Source organism: Tauraco erythrolophus, chromosome 3 (assembly GCF_009769465.1).
Source record: "Tauraco erythrolophus isolate bTauEry1 chromosome 3, bTauEry1.pri, whole genome shotgun sequence".
NCBI classification, from domain to species: domain Eukaryota; kingdom Metazoa; phylum Chordata; class Aves; order Musophagiformes; family Musophagidae; genus Tauraco; species Tauraco erythrolophus.
The window spans coordinates 31,681,278-31,704,860 of record NC_141467.1 but is presented as its reverse complement, the minus strand read 5'-3'; the positions used below and the strand labels follow the sequence as shown (position 1 = coordinate 31,704,860).

At 38.2% G+C, this 23,583-nt stretch overlaps 1 protein-coding gene across 4 annotated transcripts in view; it reads left to right on the top strand.

The window, feature by feature from the left end:
• Positions 1-23,583, top strand: part of PTPN3 (protein tyrosine phosphatase non-receptor type 3) — a 175,314-nt gene that overhangs the window by 85,997 nt on the left and 65,734 nt on the right. For all 4 annotated transcript variants that reach the window (XM_086609110.1, XM_086609113.1, XM_086609112.1 and 1 more), the window contains 5 exons: positions 529-573; positions 1,444-1,496; positions 11,993-12,113; positions 15,385-15,472; positions 22,455-22,543. In XM_086609110.1, the coding sequence (XP_086465236.1) occupies positions 529-573; positions 1,444-1,496; positions 11,993-12,113; positions 15,385-15,472; positions 22,455-22,543 (396 nt within the window). The remainder of the gene's footprint in view (positions 1-528; positions 574-1,443; positions 1,497-11,992; positions 12,114-15,384; positions 15,473-22,454; positions 22,544-23,583) is intronic.

Below are 23,583 nucleotides of genomic sequence, written 5' to 3'. Positions count from 1 at the left end.
ACATCCCAACTCTCCAGTATCAATGTAAAGTAACATTGTCAAGCACACTAATAACAGCAAGACTTAACAGCTCTTGGAGAATTGTTTAAGAGCTTTTTGTTAGCATATGGTACTTGAGAAATGTCTCATCCTCTATTGAGTAGTTCCAATATAGACTATCACAGTTTGAGGTTGGGCTTTTTTGGCATTTTTTGTGGGGTTTGTGTTGGGGTTTTTTTCTTTTTTTTTTAAAAAGACAGAGCCCAGTTCTGTAATGGTTTGATTTTTATAGTGTTTGCTGTGACATTAATACTGTGGTCCTGGAGTTGTAGTACTGACTGCCAAAGATCTTTAAAACTGTTGTGAGAGTGAGTGGGTGTATGATTGCATATTTGTAAATGCCACTAAGCTTTATTCATCTGTTTACATAGTTTGCCAGGAAAGCTAATAAAATAAAACTAATACATGTAACTGTTTAAACTGTACCTTTTAAATGTGAAAATAAAAGTTATGTTTGTTTGCTTATTTTTTTTAAAAAAACTTTTCTAGGCACTTATTCTTCCTGCAATTGAAGACCGATATTGTGGAAGGAAGGTAATAAGGTTTTTCTGAGGGTATCATTGCTAGGAAAAATGTATCTTGAGAAACACTGCTTTAACAGAAAATCAAATTGCTAGGAAAGATTACAAATTTCACGTAGCTCACTTATTAAGAACAGTTTAGAAGTCCATTGTGAATGAGCTGTAGGAGATACTGTGTGTCTCCAGGTACAACGTCAACCTGAGACACCTTCATACAAGGCATGGTGTGCCAGCGGCAGTATTCCAGACATGGGGACCAACTGACTAGTGCAGTAATCAGGAGGGGGTAGCGAAGGGCAGTTCATGCTGTCATTTGTCATGATTTCGAGTTTATATTCTCTTTATGGTGGGCATATACCCAGTGATTCCTTTACGTGCGATTCCTGTGTGTTTGTACATTTCAAAAAAAGATGGAAAAGGTTGTCTGAGTATTTGCTGCCAAATGTAAATTGCCTTTAGGTATTGGCTTTTTGCTTCTATGAAGTCAGTTTTGGTCAGGAGATCAGAGCTTTCTTTGAGCTTGGCATTTGGCTAGTTATAATGTTTGTGTCTGGTTTTAAATGCACCAGATTGCAACTATTAAAATAATGTCCAGAGCCCCATAAAAAGCTCTTCTTTTGCTTCACCGTATAAGCATCCAGCAAGAATATGAGCGTGTCCTTTTAGCACTAGTTACTTCCATTCATGTAAGAAGCTGTTTCACAGCAACTAGCTTTTGGTGTCTAGCCCTACTGTGTGCTTTGACAATCAAACTTTGTAAGAAAAAATGAGATATTCCTTGAAGATAAATGAGTCTTCATGTACTGAACTAATTGTAGAGACATTGTTCATGATACATTTATGCAGTCTATGTCTAAATAAAAATATTTCCCCCTTTTTCCAGATTGTCATGCCCCATTAATTCTGCTGTTGTCCTGGCATCATACGCAGTACAATGTAAGTAATAACCAATTGTTATTTTGTTAATAAATGTATTTGACCAACTACTTTCTCTGCTGTTCAGCACTGAAAAATAAGGAAATATTTATTTCCTTATCTATTTGTGCAGAATATTAAAAATGCTACAGGTGATGCTTTGTAGAGAAGGTACAGGTTATTAAAGTGACCTTCAGACAAGACAGTCTAAATAGAAGTGTACTTGTTAGGTCTGTCAAAAATAAAAAGTTGATAGGAGAATAACTTTGTTCTTATTTATGTGTGCTTGTACCGCTGACCAAAAAAAAGGCAGGTTTTCGTCATCATTGAAAACAAAATAATGAAACTTACTGTGTGTTACGATAGCTACGGGAAGGCATTCCAGGGAAATAAGAAATCATCTAGAGAATAGTTAAGGGGAAGGTAAACTCATGATTAAGAAACTCCAGTGTTCTTATGTAATGTTTTTTCAGGCAGTTTGATTTGTTAGGTATGTAAAACTGTCCAGCACTTTGCGATACACTTAAGGTGACTCTGTGTACAAGAACTTACACCATTCTCATCTGTCTGCAACTGGCAAAAAGAAATTTTAAGTGTGATATTAGAAAAATATCTTTTGTAGAAAGACCAAAGTGGAGCCTGATCCTACACCTTACAGGCATGCTAAACAGATAGTGAAGAACAGCTGGAGGAAGACCTTTCTCATTAAACAAACAAAAAAAAGCAGGTTAGAGGTTTAGTGGAGTTTGTATATTTGTGAAAATGATTGTCAGGGGAAAGCATACTAGAATAGTTGTGTAATTATTTGGCTGATGTATATTTATCTAATTCCTTTATGGCTAGCAAGGTCCATAGAAAAAATCGATGTAATTTTTGCTTGAAATAAGGACCTAGATAAATAATTAAAATACAATTTTCAAAGGAGAAAGCAATAAACTGTTGATATCTATGAAAATCCCAAGTGGCTACAAAACATTCACTTTTATGTTTAAGTATCTCATATGTTGTGCCCTTTTATTAAATGGAACTTTAACTGCATGCAAGCTTAGTAAGAACAGTTGAAACCACAACAAGATTTCCATAGTAGGTGGGAGCCCCAGTTTTGTTGCCAGAGGAAATGCATCCCTGCTCCTGTGTCCTGGGCACACAGAAGGGCACTTGAAGGCTGAAACACTCGGAACCTTTAGGACTGCTAAATGCAGTGTTGCTGACCTGATGGTGCTAAAGCATAAAAATGTCAGGGTGCACTAAGGAATACAAATATTTTATCACAAAGTCAGGCTTAACATGATTTTAAAAGTTAATTATGCACAGGTAGTGGGCCTCAAATCCTGAAGTAGGATCATAGAATGGTTAGAGTTGGAAGGGATCTCAAAGATCGTCTAGTTCCACCCCCCCTGCCATGGGCAGGGAAACCCTCCACTACACCAGGTTGCCCAAAGCCTCATCTAACCTGGCCTTGAACACTTCCAAGGATGGGGCATCTACAACTTCTCTGGGCAACCTGTTCCAGTGCCTCACCACCCTCTGAGTGAAAAATTTCTTCCTTATTCCTGATTCCCCTTCAGTTTGATGACTGTTTTTTTTAGTGCTTCGAATGCCGACTAATGCAGTTATTTTGTGCTAAAGGAGAATGATAGAAGGTCAATGAAGATTGTGGAAGGGTGCTAGTGTGCTTTAATCTTTCTCTGTCTTGGTGTATTCTGGAATTTCCCATGCAGCTATTTGCCTAGTTTTCCTAACTCATAATAGTGTATTGTTACCAGATTTTTATTATTTTTTTAATTAAAAAAAAACCACAACTTTTTTTTTTTGCTAGGTTATGTCCTTTCTGTTGCTGTTTGTATGATACCTGTGTTTATTCTCTGCATCAGCAAAGAATGAAACGTTTAATACAAAGATGTATTCCTTTAAAGTCAAAAAAAAAAGTTTCTGTTTTGGTACTGGGTTGTTACCTTTCTACTGGGATGTTGCTGTTTGCCTAAAGATGACGGCATAGGAAAGACCTTCTGAAATCTGAATGTGTAGGTCTCCTTATCTAGTCATGTTTGTTAGGATTCTTGTCAACTTAAATTGTTTTAAATAGTTTTTTTCTTGGTTTTTTAATTCCTAACCATACTTATTAGGGAGATAGGGAGAGTTGAATCTTAGATATGAGGCATCTGCTTATTGAAAAGCTGTTGTCCGAAGTTTCCATGGATCAATTCTACCCAAGCTGTTTCTTATTACTGCTGCCTCTTGGTGTTTTTCAGGCTGCTCTCTCCTTCTGTAACTTCCCTTGTGTGCAGAAGGGGAAATCATGGTTGTCTGACAACCTTATGGTTATTTATTTAAAAGGTGGAGCAGTTGTCACTCTCTGGTGGAAGGGCTGAGGCAGATCTCTTCTATTGTGCATGAAGTCTGATGTTGATTATTTCTGCTCTTGCTTTTTAACTATGGTTTTCACGTGTGGCAGTGGTACGGTTGACCTTCACAGGCTTTGCCTGAGTTTTGAAAGGGGCAGCTGGGGACACGGCTGCTGTGCCACCGGAGTGCTGCCTGCCTGTATTGCCCTTTGCACCGGCGTTTGGGTTCAACACCGTGGTTCTGGACTAAAGCTCTGACGTGTGACTCTGCACCGTCGTGGCACACCCAGTGTTGTCTGGTGGTGCTAAGTTACAGGGGAATACAAGTGGGTGTGAGTACTGTGTCTAAACAGTGTGTGACTAAACTCCGTTACGAATACAGTTCAGACCCTTGACGAGTAAGTTGTTAGTTTGTTATCAGTAACTGTACTTTGTGACAGAAGCGATCAGTGGATTTTGAAATCCTTTTTTAAGGAGAACTTATTAAGGTGCGTTTCGAGTTATTTAAAAATCACTCAGTCCGAAGGATGTGCTTGTACTGGAAAAACAATCCAGTGATAAATTGTGTGTCTTGTTTTTTACTAGTGTAAAATCAAAATGTTGTGCAGGCTATAAAATTAAATAAGGGACCTATGCAGTATGTGTATCGCTTTTTTTATTTCGAAGGTCAGAAAGCTGATTTAGCACCACTTGTTTTCTATCACTTTATGTAGTAGTTTTCCATTTCCAGGATGGTATTTAAATGACTAACTATTGGTATGCAAGAAGTCTCATGGGTTTGGTGGGAATATGCTCTTGTGTGCGTAAATCCTTTGCTGGGTTGGGACTTGAATCTAAAGCACAGCAACAAAGGCAACAAAAGATACTATCAATACTTCTAAGCTTTCTTTTCCCGAGCTTCAGTTGCTCAGTGATTCATTATGACTGGGGTCTTTCTCTTATGTCCTGTTGATATTGTTCCCCTCTCAGCTCTACTTTGAGAACCAGGAGGTTTCTCTAGCACACAGCTATCTTGGGAAGTTTCTTCAGGAAGGGGGTATTCAAATGTACTTAAACCTTTTCTAAGAAGAGGAAGGCTAGTGAGAGTGAAGATTCAAGGGAAGCTGAGCTTAGTGTGCAAGTCCCTCAGGAATTAGGGGTAGTAGGAGAGTTTGCTAGAAATTGGAGAAGGCCAGAAGACTGAGATCCCATCACCCTCAGAGAAGGAAGTGGGATGTAAGATTTAGAGGAACATCAACAGCAGCTCTACAGTGAGAGTTGTGCCACATAATTTCCCCATCAACTTTCTTCTTGCCTGACTCTTCTAACTTAGCTTCATTTAGCCTCCTTCTCTTTTTATAAAATTGCATTGAAACTTCAGGTTTCTTAATTTGTGGAGATCTGCCTTTTTTCAGAGCTAGCATTTTGGATTTTTTTTGTGTGTTGGTCTGTGTGCTCCCCATCCATTCTTTCTTGAAGTGAATCATTGCTCAGAAGAATGTCACGTAAGCTTAGAGATGTGCTCAGAGGTGAATCAAATTCCTGCTGCTCTCCAGGGCACCTGTAGCTCTTATACCTCAGAATGAAAGTCAGACTGAATAAACATAAATAACTTCGCCCTGAATTCCCGGTGTTTGAAATTATTTACAAGATGTGTTGAGTGATCTGAGGATTGTGTGCATGGCCCATCTGTTCTTCTGAAGCCTATGACAGTGCTGTTCAGTCACAGGTACCTTTTGTCACATCTTACAGTACCTGCCATTGCCAGTACCAGAGTGTTATCTTTGTGATGGTGATGAAACTCCTAATACAAGCATCTGCTTGGAGAGATTGATTGAAATACATGCCCATCTTCTTCCACGTGGTTCACTGTGGTCTAGATTGCTGCTCTTGAGCTTGCTGGCAGCTCTGCTGAGACTGCCCTGATGGTTTATACATAGCAGCTGTCCAGCTGTTTTGGACTGTTTTCCCTTAATTGTATTCTACAGTTGTGCGAGGCAGTACAGAGGCTACTTCAGGACATCAGTACTTCAAGTATTGTTTGTCTGATGTTTTTTCACTCTGTCACAAATAATTTTTTGAATCTTTAATGCTTCCAAACAAAGTACAATGCTATAATCTCTGGAGTGGAGACCCCCACATTGGGATGTTGGCCAATGCTATAGCTGAAGAAGCTGACCTTGTACGGTGCCTCGTAGCCTATGTGGCTACTATTCTTCTGTATTTTGAAGGTGGATGAACCTATTAAATACTTCTGTGTAACATAACTAAAAAGGAGAAAAGAACAGTTACCTAAGGTCAAGGTGCATGTAGTACAGTATTATGATAGTAAGTAGTAGTGAATGTTGAGAGACAATATACGTGACAGGAGATCAGCATAATGTTTAGATGGATTAGTTCTGCAAAAAAATAATTTGGCAGTACTGTTAATTATTCCCCTGAAGTCTTTTATCCTATTCCTTGCCCCTACCCCCATACTTTTTCCAAATGAATAGCCTTTGTATTTTGGGTTATGCTTTGCTTTTCTCAATAGTTTTTCTGATTGTGACTATATGGCTTCTGAACTTGTATTTGAGATGCAGAAATAGCAACTCTGTAGAGTTTGTATTTTCTGATTTTTTTCTTGTGGTTTTTTTTTTCTTTATCTGTGGCTGGCTTTGGAGCTGCTGATTATATTTTTTCATTTTTTAAAAATAAAAAGCATTACGATGACTATGACCCACTTTTTCATTCTGGAGTGGTAATAGATAACTTGGAGACACCATTGTGTATGTATAATTGTCACTTTTTTTCTACAAATGTTCCTTTGTTATTATTATTAATGCCTAATTTCTCATTCTGTTTTACTACAAAGTGACCAGCTAAGTAGTCATAAGCAACTATTTACAGTCGTCTCTAGATTTAACTTTTTTAAGAGCTCTTGAGTGTGAAGCATTATTTCCTTTTACAAAACAGGTTAGTTTTATCCATGTGATAGCTAGTTCCACTTCCCAGAAGTGGGTTGAGTGAGTTAGACTTCACAGTCTTGTCCTTATTTGGATACAGGTTCCACTTGTTGAAACACCTTTTCTTCTCTCAACGACCATTTACAAGTTTTTTTAGCCCTTTTTGGAGTCTCTTTCTGATAAGTTTTCAACATGGTGGCTTTGATCTCTATATCTACCTGGATTTTTACGCATTTTGATGCTCTTTTTTAGTGTAATTTTTTATTAAGTATCTACATTTTCATGTTGATTCTTCAAAACTGAACTCTGCTGTAGTAATTATTTTCTGATTCCAGAAGCATTTTCATACCCATAACTCTGTAGTTACTGTTTCTAAACAGCTTTAGTTTATGCTATGTAGTGCATCATTTTTCTTCTGTTCTCTATTTGAACCAAGAAGCAATCACTTAAAATGTCTGAACTGGTTGAACTGTACAGATAAAGTATCTTTTCTTTTTGTACCTTTGTTCATGTGAAGATAAATTTATCGTTAGCTTTCAATATCATGTTTCGCTCTCATCTCAGCATGTCAGTTGCTATTGCTATTCTCGTTTGGAGGCCAGTCACGTGACCCTACCTATATTTTAATCCTGGATTAGAATTTTGTACCTGAGGATTTTTACTCCTTGATAAAAGTTAAATTAGTGATTTAACTTGTATGCTAGACTTGTCCTATTGTTTGGTTATTTTCTGTTGCACTGGGAACCTGATCTGCTTATGTAGTTATACTGTTAAAACCAGGCAACTCGGATCGCTTTGTGCTTTGTTCATGTCACCTAAAACGTTCAACCCTGCAAAAAGTTATGAATTCAATGTGAAGCTACCTTTCTCTTTTTTTTTTTTTCTGGCACACTTCTCAGGTCGTTAGAAAGTTGATATTAAACCTCTTTTCAGGGACTAGCTTTTGTAGGCATTCCTTTGGACCAAATTGTCCATATTATCTTTAACTGATTTTTCATCATTCTTACCCAATCAATCATTCATACATTTGCCTTTTGACACTTATGGTTACTTGGAATGCCCATATGCTGAGATAGATTCTGGTGCTATTACTTTATATGCAAATTTTTTTATTACTGTTTACAAGCAAACTCTGGAGACTTGGAGACCAACATGTCTTCTGTATCTTGAAGGATATCACATAGGTGAGAGGAAGAAATCAGACACACTTTAATTTAAACAAAGCTAAAGGCTTATCTTTTCTACCATTAGGTTTTCTGGGGCTGCCTGTGAGCCCAATTGGGCCAGATAGAGACGGTGGCGTTTTGGTACTGTTAGCATTCAAAAACAATAACAAAATTAATTTCTAAAACTGGAATGAAACACGTAATTAACTTGGTCATGCAGCAGAAGCTTGGATGTCAAAATAGCTTCATGTAAGAAAGAACCACAGGCAAATTAGAAGGGGCTTCTCCAAAGTCAGATCAGGTTGCTCAGGGCCTTTCCAGTTCAGTTTTGCATTTCCAATGCCAAAATTTGTTGTCTCTCATCTTTTTGATTTGCAACTCAAAGAATAATCTGGCTCTGTGTTTCTTGCACTGTCCCTTTGGGGTAGTGGAAGACAGAAATGAGATAAGTGTTGCCTTACCCTAATATATAAGCCAAATGACCAATAGTTTATTGGAAAAAAACACTGAATAAATGAATCCTCAGTAATTACTATAAGAGTTGCTGACATCAGTGGCTTTTTTTGCTTCTATGTATGTCAGATCTTCCCTCTATAAAGCTCTTTTTCTTTTTTTTTCCCTTTTTTTTTTTTTCTTTCTCCTTAATGCAGCAATGTATCTGGTACTCGGGCTTCTCTATCTGGGAAAGATACGTGTGTACCCGTAGAATTCCTATTGAAATCTGTCAGTGCTACATAAATACACTTGTTTCTGATCTTCCCTTCCTCTGTATCTTATAAAAATACATACTTTTTTTTTTTTCATTTGAATTAATCCTTTCCTTTGCCTTTCTGCACAAAAGTCTTTCTGCAGCCAGGAGAAAGAGACAAACATATATACTGACCACATTGTTCTAACTGAACACATTCTTTTTACAAAGTCTAAAGAAAAGATGGCTTGTTTAGGCTTCGGTAAGGCATACGCAGGTCATATCCTGTGTGAACATATGTGTTCTCCAGATTTTTATCTGTTTTTCAAGCATTCATAAATTCTTATTTTATTGAGAGCTTTTATGACTACTGTTTTGGTAGGTCAACATGAAATTTCATCCATGGAAAATTATTCTGTGGCTACTTGGCTATTGCGCTATTCTTTTACTAAGAGTTATAAAATAAATGTCCTCTTTTTATTGAATATGGCCTTTAAATGAATGATCCATCACATTCCCTTCTTTAAAGCCTTTCATATTAGATATAGAACTCTAAAATACAAGAATCTGCTATTCAAATAACTGACTTTTTTTTAACTCCTCCTTGGTTCCATTTTCTTTCATTTTACTCTGTATTCTTTCCCAGTTATAATGAATCAAAGAGCAACAGTTGACTAGAGTGGAGAAAAGTAAAAATATGCCTCTTTTAACTGTAACTTTATCCTCATGGAGTTAGTATCTGCTGGCTCATGTGCTCAGAACAGAAGCAATGTTAGGAGAAACTCAGATTAGAAGTAGGTCTTTAATGTTCCCTGTCCCTCTGCTCTCTTCTGGAGAAATCCAGTGAAGAGATAGAAACCTCATGGGTTTTTTCTTCTTACTGAGGTCTTGATATGCCCTGACTTTTTTTTTTTCCTACTTGGCTGATTAAATCCTGAGCAAGATCATCAGTCTTCCAAGATGTCTACTAATGACCATTTATAGTTTGTCTTGGACTGTGACAGTTGGCTGGGGAGTTGGAGAAGCAAGAAGTACTCTAAACTGCTCCCCTTGTTGACATGACCTCAGGTAGCTAGGAGGAAGAGGAAAAAAGACCAGAGCAACCTCCATGTTTGGAAGATGAGTAAGAAGACTCTACCTCATAATGCATGAAGGAACAGCAGTTGCCCTCTTTAGAGAAGGTAAAACTACAGTAAAAAAATATTTTTACCTAATGCAAATAAAATCGAAGTGGGCAATTATGTTGTCTTATTCCTGGCAATCTGGCCTCTTCCTATCGACAAGAATGTAGTTCAAGCTAGTTGCAACAAACCTTAAAAATATAGACTGTATTTCATAGAAAATATGGGTTGTTTTAATGGCTGGTAAAGGAAAAAGTCTTCAGTCAACTACTATCATCTGTGAAATTGTGTGTTTTATTTTAACACTGTTATTAACTTACCTACTTAGTTCAGAAAGTTTTTGGTTTTTTGTTTTTACTGTTATTGCCTTAGTTTTAGTCTTGGCAGAGACTTGGACTTTTAATATATTGATGTTCCTAAATATAATTTGAGATTCTTGTTATGCTTCTGGACCTTCTGTCTTGGATTTTTGGTCTTATTTTCTTCTTCAGAGATAAATTATTTGACAGAACTGTTCAAAATATGTTTCGGTAAATATTTAGCCTCTTGCCAGCCATTTTGCTAACTAATTGAAAATTCAGGCTACCTTTAAAAATAAAGGGCTAAGCATTGCAGAAACATCTGCATTCAAAATAAATTACTTGCTCTTTCTCATTCCACTTTGTTTTTTATTTAAATATTTCCCTTGATGCTGACAATTAGATGTGCAACTATATTAGCTTCTGACAGCATTTGTGTGGGAATTGTTTTGTATCACCGTAGTTCTGTTTCCTAGGCCATAGAAATTGTGTTCTTTGAATATGTAAGTGGCAAATATTAGTTATCCCTTGCATTACAGATACTCCATAGTTACTGTAGCTGTAAGTTATTTCTGAAGTTCTTAACTCACCCGCCCTGCAACCTGAGTCATTTAAATCACTCTTTTATACTTTGCTTTTCTGGAAAATAATGGCAATAGTATTGTTCCTAAAAGTATGTTTTTTAACTTTGATTAAGCTGAGGGGCTTTCTATGCTGTAGTATTTGCAGTCTATACATGTACTTTCTTTTATGTTAATTTACAGGTCATACAAGTACCTTATGAGAAACTTTAATGTTTTATAATAACTATTTCATGCTCCTTAGGGGAAAAAGCAGATTAATACAGGTTCTAGTGATTTGCTTAAACATACCATCATTTTTTAGGTTTAATCTCTTTGACTATTTAATACAGGTTCTAGTGATTTGCTTAAACATACCATCATTTTTTAGGTTTAATCTCTTTGACTATTTAATGAAAACACAAATTTCATGAAATGTGGGGTTTGCTTACTTGCGTAATTGAAACTGGGTAAATTTGTGGCAAATAGGCAAGTACTTTATTTGAAGCAACCTCCCTGCTGCCCCAAACCTTGCATCTTTATAAGAAGTAAAAGGTTTGTGTGTGTTTTCCAAGGTATAACTTATGCTAACCTAGCTTTTAAAGAAAACTTGCATAGACTAAGGCTAGAAACTTATGGTCATTTATACTTCAGTTTCTTTTCAGATATATCACCAACTGTGGATAAGAATTAGCTTTTATCTAGTAACTATTTAAAAATATCTACTAATTAATATCATTTTTGAAGGAATAAAGCTTTAGGGAAGCTGGTTTTTAGTTTATTTGGCTGTAAACATTTATTTACTTTTAGTAGCAGCTAAGTAATGTTATGTGTAAATCAGCAGTTATTTCTCAGGCTTTGTTAAGTAACTCATGTTCAGCTGAGGCAAGATTAACAATTGAATTGTTCAGACAGAGCCGCAGTTGGTTGTTTGAACAGTTTTTACATGACAGTGTAAAGAGTAGATGCTTTCTAAGTGATGGATCTTGTTGAAGACTTCTGATATGTTACAGTCGAAAATATGTATCAAATTGATTTCATTTGCTGTCTCTTACTCGATCAGTTGGGTTTCCCCTAATGTTACGGTACCGCATGTCTGTGCCAACGTGTCATCTAATGCCTGTCTGGTGGTGTTACATCTAGTAAGGTGGAAGTGGAGCTATATAAGTAGCTAAATAAAGTACTGAGTCATTCAGTGCCTGACATTATAGTTATGGGAAGCATATTTTGGAAAAAAAGTTTCTTCACTCACGTCATACAGTTCCCTGTGTTCAACACTGCATAGCTGTTGGGAAATAATTTGTAGTTCCTGCATTTTGCCATATGTGTACATGTTTTAATGAGGAGAAGGAATTCCTTCTAAATAATAATCAACTATGAAAACTTTGTGTATGTGTTTCTTGTTTCCTAACAGCACAACTTGGAGACTATAATGCCTCAGTACATCATTCAGGATATCTGTCAAATTACAACTTTATACCAGAGCAAAACAAAGATTTTCTTACCAAAGTAGAATCACTACATGAGCAACACAGGTAACATTAACTTTTAGTTCTCTCTCACCTCTTGAGTTTTTAAAGGAGAAAAAAGATTCCAAAAGGAAGACTCAAGTTCTTAGCAATTTCTGTACAACAGACACTTTTACTTCATATAGCTTCTGTTAAATGAAATATTTGGTTTTATAATTTAGGTGCTGGACTAATCAGAGTATGATGCCAATGTGTTAGAATGTTTAAATAAATTTCTAGCTGTAACAACCAGTAGATCAATTAACATTATGTATTATTAATGGCAACCATATAGAACGCTGTACTAGATGTTTGTGGGTTGTTCTGGATCAAGGACATCTGGCTATTTTACAAATCTTCTCGGTTTTTTGTCTATCTATGGTGTGTGTGTGGGAATAACACTTCAATTAACATTGTGCTTTCTTTCCACTCTGAGTGTAATATAAAGGCTACAACAGATTATTCCAGTCAGTCTGCTGCTAATTACTCTTTCTGACCCTGCTGATTTGTCTCTTGTAAGTCTGCAGCTTTAGAATTAGTGCTGTTGATCACATACTTGCAAGCTGAATGCAAATATGCCAACTTAAGAAATTGTCTGTGAACATTTGAGCAGATGAAATCCAAATCTCTATAGACTTGTTCTCTCTGTATCTTTACTGCAGCAGAGCTAGTTCCCCACTCTCCTAGTTTTTGATTTATACCCTGGAATATCTCCATTTTCATCTCCCCTTGATATTCCTCAACTTTTTTTTGTCATCTTTCAGTACTTTCACCTCTCCCTCTTGATTCTTTACTGCTAGTGGTTGTGGTGAATAGTTCTGAACTTCATGAGTGCTTCCTAGCAGTCCAGAACATGCAAGTTGCTTTGTTATTTATGGGGTGAAACAGAGATAACCACTGAACTCTAACTGCAACCATTCCCTCTCTGTAGTTACTAATCTTTCCTAGCAGTTCATGTTTGGGAACACAACAGCTGAGGCCTCTACTTCTTCCAAATTAATTTGCAGTTTCTGAGAGGCTCAGAAGTTTTTAGAGGGGGTCTTGTAGACAGGCGTGAATAAATCCTGCATGTCTTTAGGAAGCAATTGTCTTGGAGACCACTGAGGGAAGATTGTCAAGAGTCTTGAAGTGGTTGAGTTGAACGCATGTCTTTAGTGCTATCATAGCTGGAGATATAAAACTGGTTTTGTCCTGCAGAGAAAAGACTAGGAGTTACCATTGGTCCAGATAAAGGTGTGGTAGGGTCTGTTGGAAAGACTCCTTTGTTTTCTGGGCTCTTTCAGTGAAATTGGTTCTTTCATTGAGTGTTTTTGATAGTCAAGCCTTCATGACTGAGAAGTTTAACTGCTGTATTTGAATTCAGGTGGGTAGTGGTAACTGAAGTTCTGAATAAAAATGCTCAAGTAGACTGGACTGGGAAAAATGTTTCTTTACTGTTTTAATACCTTTTTTGAAACGTAACTGTTCAGAGCTATTTATTTCAGAGTGCAGGCAGACAAATTATTGTATATCCCAGCAGTATTTCTAGCATCTTCCTTTGGCATTCATAGTGAATACTTACATCTGAGTCATGGTTTTGACTAGATCAGTGCTGGTAACATGCTTGACGAGAATGGTTCGACTGTTCACCAGACCTTCTGAGAAGGAAAGACAGAGGAGAATTTATCATCTTCAGTTTGAGAAGAACAGTGTTGTTTTGGAATGAGATTTCTACCGATCTGGAGTAAATAATATTTTCTGGAGACAATATGGGATATCTGTAATTTATTACTCCCGAGTTGGATGCAATGGTGTGAGCATTGCCACTTTGGACCTCGTCTCCTGAGTCCTTCAGTTTAAAGCCCACCTCACCAAGTTGACCAGCTTGCTGCCAAAGATTCCTGTACCTCTTCTAGACAGGTGGATTCCATCCCGCCCTAAAAGGCTATGGTCATTGAAGAATGTTCCGTTGTCATAACAGCCAAAACCCTCACAATGGCACTGGCCACAAAATCAGAAGTTGATTTGCATTATACGTTCATTTCTGGCTGCACCCTTTTCTCTAGCTGGTAAAATGGAAGAAAAGATAAGTTCAACACTAATACTTTTTGTTTGCACCTCCAGGGCTTTGTAGTCTTCCTTGATTCTGCCCAGGTTCTGGCTTGCTGTGTCATTGTATTTAAATTGCATTTGATTAAAGTAATTTTATGCATATCATTTTGGAGGCTCACCTAGCAAAGAGTTGTTTTTACCTGCGCTTAGTTGCAGATACGATAGGATGATACCAGATGTCTCTTCTACTTAGATGTGTAGATATGACACGCATCCCTCAGCCTCTCTTCTTCTAGTTACTGGAACATGCTGTAGTGCCTGAATCGCTGGTCTGTGCTGCGAGACGAGGATGGGCCCAGCACAGTGTCAGTAGGCTATGGCAGATTCCAGGTGTGAGCTGCCTCTTGTCTAAACAGTTCCTGAATGAGATCTTGGCCCTGTAATTTGTCGGAAGGGGTTACTTTCCTTATCATACCTAAAGGAATCTTGTTTAGGCTGCATTGCATTCCTCTCAGATGAATAATTAGTAGGCTACATGGGAGAACCAGCTGGGTAGGGATTACTGTTGGATTCTCTGTTTTTTTACAACTGGTGGTAGATTCTATGTAGCCCTTCCATGGAGATATATAATCTGTTTATTCGAGGTTTGGGGACTTTCGATTTTTTTGTTTCTGAGGGGAAAAAAAAATCTCAGAATTGTACAAGCTTTATAGAAAACCAGAAGATAAAATCCTTGTAAGTCTTGAAGTGCATTTCACGTCTAGCAGCAGGAGAAAAAAGTATTTTTAGAACTTACAGGTTGTAGATAAACTCAGATGTCTTTTCCTCAGTGAGTTTCATAACTTTAACTTACTTAATCTTCTTTCTCTGCCTTATATTTTTCCTCCTTCTAATCTTTCTTATGAATTACTTCTAAGAGGCTATGCAATATAGAATATTTACAGATACATCTTCTTGTTATAAAGGAAGCGTTTAAAGGGGAATTGTTTTCTCATCCCTTTAAAGAAAACAGATACAAATTATTCTTTTAAAAAAACTGATCCAGAATGGCTAAGGCAATAACATTGTATATAATTTGCTCAATTTTTGAAAGGAGTTTAGGAGGACCTTCACCAGTGAAGAACTTGTGGCACTAGTTAATGAGATTTATTCATCAGACAATGGACTTGGGATTCTTCTGTTTACCTACATTTGGAATAAATCTGATATTATGCCTTTTATTTTTTACTATGGTCAATATATATATTTTTTTTTCCTCTTCTTTTAGTGGTCTCAAGCAATCTGAAGCAGAGTCCTGCTATATAAATATAGCACGAACACTTGAATTCTATGGAGTGGAATTGCACAGTGGTAGAGTATGTTTACCTTGTGATTTTCACTTGAAAATTTATTTTTTTTTTTAGCTAATAGCAGTAAGAAACAGTAGCAATTAAGTATAGATTTTGTCATGTGTATTTTTAATTAAACAATGGAGTAATTTTTCAATAATTTCTGTGTAACATAGGTGCTGGAATTTCAACCAAATAAGCTAATCTCCTTGAAAGAGTAACAATATATTTTTAAGATGAATTGTTTCAATACTACAGTATATTTTACTTCATTTTACTAAAGGTTATCAATGTCTTAGAATGAAAGAAAAAGAATACTCTGTTTACTGCTCTGATGTAGTTGGCAAGTGTTTCAAGAGTTTACTTTCTCTGAATTTCTAACACAGTGTTCAGAATATAGAGATTATTTTTTTTGTTGTTCATTCCCTGACTCCAGGCTAAATCTAAGCAGTATTTAACAGTGTGGAAGACCACCACTAAAAATGTATTTGAAATCTTTCAGATACAGGGTGTGCATTGATAAGAAAAATGTCCTAGTATTTCACTGGCTACTGGGATTTAATTGTTTGATTACACTAGCTGTCTGAGACGAATCCCCAAAATAGGTTTTTTTTTTAATTGCATCCTAGTGTGCAAGTTACTATTTGTGCTTTTATATAATAGCAAATTATTTTGACATGAAGCTTGTAGTATAAAAACTTAATGTATAGTGCAGATGATTGATTTCCTAAGTGAAGATGACTAATGTTTTTTCTAACATTTTTCTGAGATTTGTTAATAATCCGAACATTGAGAATTTTATGGAAAAATCAATTTCTGTAGTGATGGAAGGGATAGAAAAGGTCATTTTCTTCCTTCAGCATGATGTTTTCCTCTCTTTTTTTCTTTATGCTACCACAAGTGAGTGTTTCATTAGATTTCTAAGAACTCCTAAAGTACTCCTGTATGAAGCCACTGTAATTACATTCATATTCATGAAATACAGTGCTCAAACAGTAGAGGCCTTTAAGGATGGGGAAAAGTACAAAGGAAAGGAAGAAGGTAAAGTGATAAAAATGTGGACTATCTATGCTCGTATCATGTGGTATGAGTATCAGGAGAGGCAACTGTTACGTGAGAACTCTTAAAAGAGATCAGATATCTTGATTCACATACATTGGTTGTAGTTAAGTAATCTAGCATACATGAACATGTTTCTTATGTTTCGTGTCTTCTGACTGTGTAAAAGTCTTCCCAATTTCTAGTAAGGTGATTACTTTTAAATGGTAAATGGTCGTCTTATTAAATCTGACAGTTCGTTGTCTGTCCAGTGGGTCATCTGTCACCTTTCTGCTGTATTGAAGAACCCTTTACTGTCATATTTGAGTCTTCCTTATACGCATGTAACTCGATCAGTCTATGCCTTTAACTTCTGTTGTCACTTAGTATTTTGATAAGCCAACTGAAGTTCCAAGACTTTCACCATGAGGTGATCGTCTCAATATTCATGGGATGCTATTTATGAAAGTTTTTCAATTTCAATATCCTTCCTGAGTTGTAGGCCACTGAATTACATGCAAGATGACAGTAGTGGTCATACCAGTGCCAAGTAGTAAGGATAATGTCAAAACCAGGACAATAGAATCATAGAATGGTTTGGGTTGGAAGGGACCTCAAAGATCATCTAGTTCCAACCCCCCTGCCATGGGCAGGGAAATCCTCCACTACACCAGGTTACCCAAACCCTCATCCAACCTGGCCTTGAACACTTCCAGGGATGGGGCATCTACTACTTCTCTGGGCAACATGTTCCACTGCTTCACCACCCTCTGAGTGAAAAATTTCTTCCTTATATCTGATCTAAATCTCCCCTCTTTCAGTTTAAAGCCATTGCCCCTTGTCCTGTCACTACATGCCCTTGTAAAAAGTCCCTCTGTCCCTCTCCAGCTTTCCTGTAGGCCCCCTTTAAGTACTGGAAGGTTGCAATAAGATCACCCTGGAGCCTTCTCTTCTGCAGGCTGAACAGCCCCAGCTCTCTCAGCCTGTCTTCATAGCAGAGGTGCTCCAGCCCTTGGATCATCTTCGTGGCCCTCCTCTGGACTTGCTACAGCAGCTCCATGTCCTTCTTGTGTTGGGGACTCCAGAGCTGAACGTAGTATTGCAGATGGGGTCTCACGAGAGCAGAGTAGAGGGGCAGAATCACCTCCCTCGATCTGCTGGCAACACTTCTTTTGATACAGCCCAGGATACGGTTGGCTTTCTGGGCTGTCAGTGCCCATTGCCACCTCATGTTGAGCTTCTCATCCACCAACACTCCCAAGTCCTTTTCCTCAGGGCTGCTCTCAATGCATTCTCCGCCCAGCCTGTACTTGTGCTTGGGATTGCCCCGACCCACGTGCAGGACCTTGCACTTGGCCTTGTTGAACTTCATGAGGTTCTCACAGGCTCACCTCTCCAGCCTGTCAAGGTCCCTCTGGATGGCATCCCTTCCCTCCAGCGTGTCCACAACACCACACAACTTGGTGTCGTCTGCAGACTTGCTGAGGGTGCACTTGATCCTACTGTCCATGTCACCGACAAAGATGTTAAATAGCACTGGTGCCAGTACTGACCCCTGAGGAATGCCACTCGTCACTGGCCTCCACTTGGACATTGAACCATTGAGCACAACTCTTTGAGAGCGACCATCCAGCCAATTCCTTATCCACCGAGTGGTTCATCCATCAAAACCATGTCTTTCCAGTTTAGAGATAAGGATGTCGTGTGGGACAGTATCAAATGCTTTGGATAAGTCCAGGTAGACGATGTCAGTTGCTCTTCCCCTAATAGTTTAGAGTGGGTTCAAACATTTTCACATAAATGAAATTTTAGTGCAGTGTACTAGACTGCTCTGTCTGCGTAGAAATACCTTCTGGAGATGTCTGCTTAAACAGTGTAGTTGTTATTGTTTTTCCCAGTGCATTGTTTCATATTTAATGACCTCACGAGTTGTCAGAATATTTGTCATGAGCCCCTACTCTGCCTGACACCAAATTGTATCATCTGAATCAAATGGAGTACAGATTTGAATCAAAGCCTTCTCTATTCCAGGCTAACATGCAGACCGTCTTGCTACTGTTTCAATTCAAATTAATGTTTTTATCACAATTCAATGTTTTTGAAGGATGAAAACCTTTGAAGTGGCCTGGTTTTTTCTAGCACTTAAACTGAACATCTAGACAATTACAAGCTGCTAGGAAGAAAATAGAAAGCAAAATAGAAAATATCATGCCACCTTTTAAATCTGTGTTTTGTTATAATTTGGATGTTGAGTTTTGTTCTTCCTCTCCTTCCCTTATCTCAAAGTGGGTAATGGAATAAGAAAAGTACAGATAAGGGAAACAATCATGAATGTTTTAAGGAAAAGCCTTCTGTAGCAGGTGAACAGCTTGGAGAATTTGAATAATGAACATTTTTTTTGTGGGGCTGGGTTTTTTTTGTTTGTTTGTTTTGGTAGCAAAAGATTTAAGGCACTTCAGTCTTCCTAGAAAGAGACAGGTTTAAGCAAAAGGAACTTTTACCATATGGCTGTAATTGAACTGTAGGGATTACTACTGTTTTAATGGATGACCAATGTGAAATAGGTATCAAGAGCAGTTAGGCAGTTCAGTGGAAGAATTATTTCACTGGAGTCCATTAAACATACAGAAGGCTTCTGATCTAGGAAATCCTCTAGCTGTAAATCGCCAGAAGCTGAGAAGAGGGGTTATTAGTAGAGGTGCGGTTGGTTGTCTCTGGAGTTTTGTAGTTCCAAAACATTGGTTGCAAGTCATTGTTCAGACTGAATGCCATGAGGCAAACCTTTCGATCAACACATGATCATTAATTATGCTCCTAAAGGCCTATAAAAAAGGTGACAGCACGGGATTATATTGCAGTGGACGTTCTTGGAATTGTCTTCTGGTAGATAGTCTTCTGTATGCCAAGTGCTTTGCCTGTGTTACAGCAGTCCTGGAGCAGAATACTCCTCAACATCTGGTCTCGTCTGGTAGCCCATGCTGACTGTAAATGACACTTATCTCAAGTGGTAACAGCCTGCTGAAACAGTCTGTTTTTGAAGTGTTGAAGTAGTGAAGGTTAGATACATCCTCCCTAATGAACTGCTGCGTGACGGAGACTACCACAATACACTCCAGCTTTGGCAGGAATGTTTGGCGTGCCTCTTGATATCCTCCCCCCGCTTAGTACTGCTCTGAAATCACCCCTCCAGTTTTGTCAGATTTTAGTGCTTTGAGCAGATGCTAGCAGAAGGTAGTTACAAAACTGTGGCTTTTTGAAAGCCTTTATCTCTGTGGATCTTTATGATTCAGCTCTGCCCTTGCTGCTAAAATAGTCTTGGTTGCCTAAGATTCTGTATGGCAGAGGAACCAGGCAACACCTGGCTTTTATAATAATAACAGAAGGAAGTGCTCCTGCACTGGTGGTTGAAAGTGGGATACTTTTGGATAATGCTTCTTGAAGAACATATAAATATCTAGTTTCCTTAATCTTAGTATTTTATGTATGAAATTAAATATTTTGCAAAAGTGAAGTGTGAGCTTTCTTTTTAGCAACTTGCTAAACATGAAACTTCCATTAGTGAATTAATCTGAGCTCAGTTGTCATCTGCAAATGCTTCAGCTTTTCTCTGAGGATAAATCTGAACTTTGAATTTCTATTCAAAGATGAAATAGTACTAAGAAACTCAAGAGACTGAACTCAATACTTTAAAACTGTACTGAGTTTTCTTGAATTCCTAGTCTGCTTTTGACTCCAGACCATATCTCATCTGCTCAATAATTAGTGTGATGTTAACCTGTCTTTTGTTTTAAATCAGAGAGGGGAAGACTATTTCCTTATTTACAAAAATCCAGATGGTAATTCTAAAATAAATCAAATGTGAATCACTATTTAACTAGCTATATCCCTGGCACAATCATTTTTGTATTTTAATTTTTGTATTATTAGTCTCTATAAAGAAACAGGTAAAAATAAAAGTACATGCATTACAGAACAAGTACAGTTATTTTAGCTGTGCAGTTTAACAGCATAGATGTTTTGAAAGGGAAATAACTGCACATCTACATCATCTTTCTTTTGGGAGACCCTTTTTCTTTATGCTAGTCCAAGATCTTGCTGTCGAATTTCTTAGGTTTAACACAAGAGAAATCGTTATAACAAATAGCATGGGAGATTAGTGTTTTGGACTGGGACAGAGAGGGATGGGGAATGAACTTTGTTCTGACAAAGCTTGTAGAAAAAGTAGCCTAGTTAATCCCCATCAAGTGTTTATCTAAGCCTTTATTTCTCCTAAATCATGTAGATCTTCAGCTTTTTCTCCTAAAGCTGTTTTTTCTTCACACTACTGATTTTTTAAAAGCAGGAACCTGGAGTAAGCTCCAAGTGCTAGTAATATAGGTTTCTGTCCTGCTTTAGGTTGGCTGGATCATGGCAGGGGTAGCTAAATTATATGTGATTCATCTCTTAAAATACCTGAGTTTTCTCCCCAATTTTTAAAATAAAGAGATGTCGATTCTGGATTACTGTCATATGCTGACATAAACTGGCAGTTTGGGAGCTTCTTCAGATGGAGATTCAACTGCCTTCTCTGGCAGCAGTTCTTAGGAAAGGGGGCCAGCAGGTAGCTGAGGATTATTAACCATATCAGCTGTTCTGGGCTACCTTGAGCTTAAGTTTATTTGGACTGCTCCCTACGTAATGATTTTCCTTTATTAAACTCTGGGATACAAATGATATTCCTTTCATCTTGTCAGTATTCATTGTTAATGTACTATGTATTAAATAGGTTATGCTTATTCTCTATGTGCTGCTGTGGTATTTCACTGGACATTTATCAATCACGTTGCAAATTGGGTTCAGTTTCAATTCAGCACATGACTGTATCACGCTTCTATTGAACTCTTTTTAAAGGATTAATATAGGCTTTTCACGGTATTGTTAGAGTACATGTGACCTGTTCTATTCTTCTGTACCGTAGTAACATGAAGAAATTGGGGTTGGATGTGCAAGAAAACTGTGTTAACTGAGCACAGAGTACCATCTAGAGGAGCAGCTAAGCTACTGAAGGCTTTAAGAGAATCCATCCCCTTTGGGCATCCTTCACCAAATAGTCTGAAACTACTTTTGAGTCAAACCTGATGTTTTAACCAATGAGTTCTACACTTGCATGTAGACTTATGCCTGTGTTCAGCTCTGTTAAGAAATTTCTGTAGTAATGTATTAGGACGTGTTAATCATGGAGAAATAGGAAGCCAAGATTTGTAACTTTCATAACATCGATTTCGGTTTAGCCTCAAATTGACCATTCAGCTCCCTGTCTCCTCCTCTTTTTTTAACTTGCGTGTTTGCATATACGTAAGCATGTGTTTCCTTTTGAGTATCTCAATTCATATAAAATATTGTAAATTTATGGATGCATTTTTCCAGTTGAGCATGTTAAGTTACTGCACGTTTTGTGTTTTAATTAACAATGATTTCAGCTTAGTGTATAAAATATTCATGTACACATGTATATTCCTCTAGCATGCTCTCATATGCAGAATTGTGGTCCCCTCCTGCCCAGTCTTTGTTGGTAAGATCTTTTTGCAAAAAATGAGGAGTTATTTGCTTTGTCGTCTTAAACAATTTAGAATCAGGAGATTTGTGTTCAGTTCCCAAAATTCAGTGACATTTACCTGACTGATCTTGGGAAGTACTTCAACTTCTTTCCCATGGTTAAATTAATAGAGCTGGACCTGAAACTTTAGTCTAATATTGAGCTAAAGAATATCTAGTATAGTAAGAGGAACACTACAACTTGGTTTAATGAATGAAAATTTATAATACTGAGTAGGTAAGATTGAAGGGAAGAGATGCTTGACAAAAAATATCCAAGTGAGTGAATTTTTCCCTCATGAGTTATATTTTAAGTATAGAAAACTTGAATTTATAAATAGATAAATGGAAATGACACAAACCTCATCTGTGTTCTTACAGTATTTTTCTTTTGCAGGATCTCCACAATCTAGATCTCATGATTGGAATTGCATCCGGTGGAATTGCTGTATATAGAAAACTCATCTGCACAAGCTTCTATCCCTGGTAAATTCCTTTGCTAGTGTAATGGTTTTATAATAAAAGGACTGAGGGTCGAGACAAGAACAGAGGGAGCACCCACCAACCATGGTCCTGGGCAAAACAGACTCGGCTTTCTTAAAACAAAACAATTTATTAACAGTTACTTAAAAAGGACAAAGGGAAACATAACCAGTTACATGAGAGGATAAAGAGAAAACAAGGCCAGATCTTAAAAAAAACACCCCCCCACCCCCTTTTCCTTTTCTTCCCGGCTCTACCTTCCCCCCAGTGGTGCAGGGGGACAGGGAATGGGGGAGTGCAGGTCAGTTCATCCATGTTGTTACTGCCGCTCCTTTCTTAAAGGAGGAGGAGTCCTTACACCATTTTCCTGTGCTCCATTGGATCCCCTACTCACGAGGAAAATCCACAAACTTCTCCAACGTGAATCCTACCCACAGGACGCAATCCTTCCCCATCGGATTGCTCCAATGCGGGCTTTACCACAGTCTCGAATTCTTAGGGAATTGTGGCCACTCGCTTTGACGTGGGTCATTCCATGGACTCTAGATGCCTCACGACCTCGTTGTGCATCCCATGCTCCATTATTAACAGTTACTCGTCGTGCATCCCATGCTCCACGACCTCTCTCAGGCTCAGGCATCTCTTCCCCGATGTGGGCTTCTCCACGGGCTGCGAGTGGGTCTCTGCTCCGCCGAGCCCATCCTGGCTGCAGGGGGGCCACCTGCCGTCTCACCACCGGTTGCAGGGGAAACTCAGCTCTGGCACACCTCCTCCCGCTCCATCTTCACTGACCTGGTGTCGGTGTGGCCGTTTCTCTCAGATCTCAGTCCTCTCTGGGTGAACTCGGCCCAGCGGGCACCCTGGGAGTGGGGTGCTCCCCGAGTTCCCCAAGCAGCTCCGTCGCCGCCATTTTAAGCGGGTGGCACCAGCCCAGCGCAGGCAGCCGCCCAGCTGGGGGCCAGGTTGCGGGGGCAGTGCCCTCCTCCCTTCTCCTTACTCCTGGGCAAAAGCACCTTTTCCTGTTCCTTTGTCCCAACTTAAAT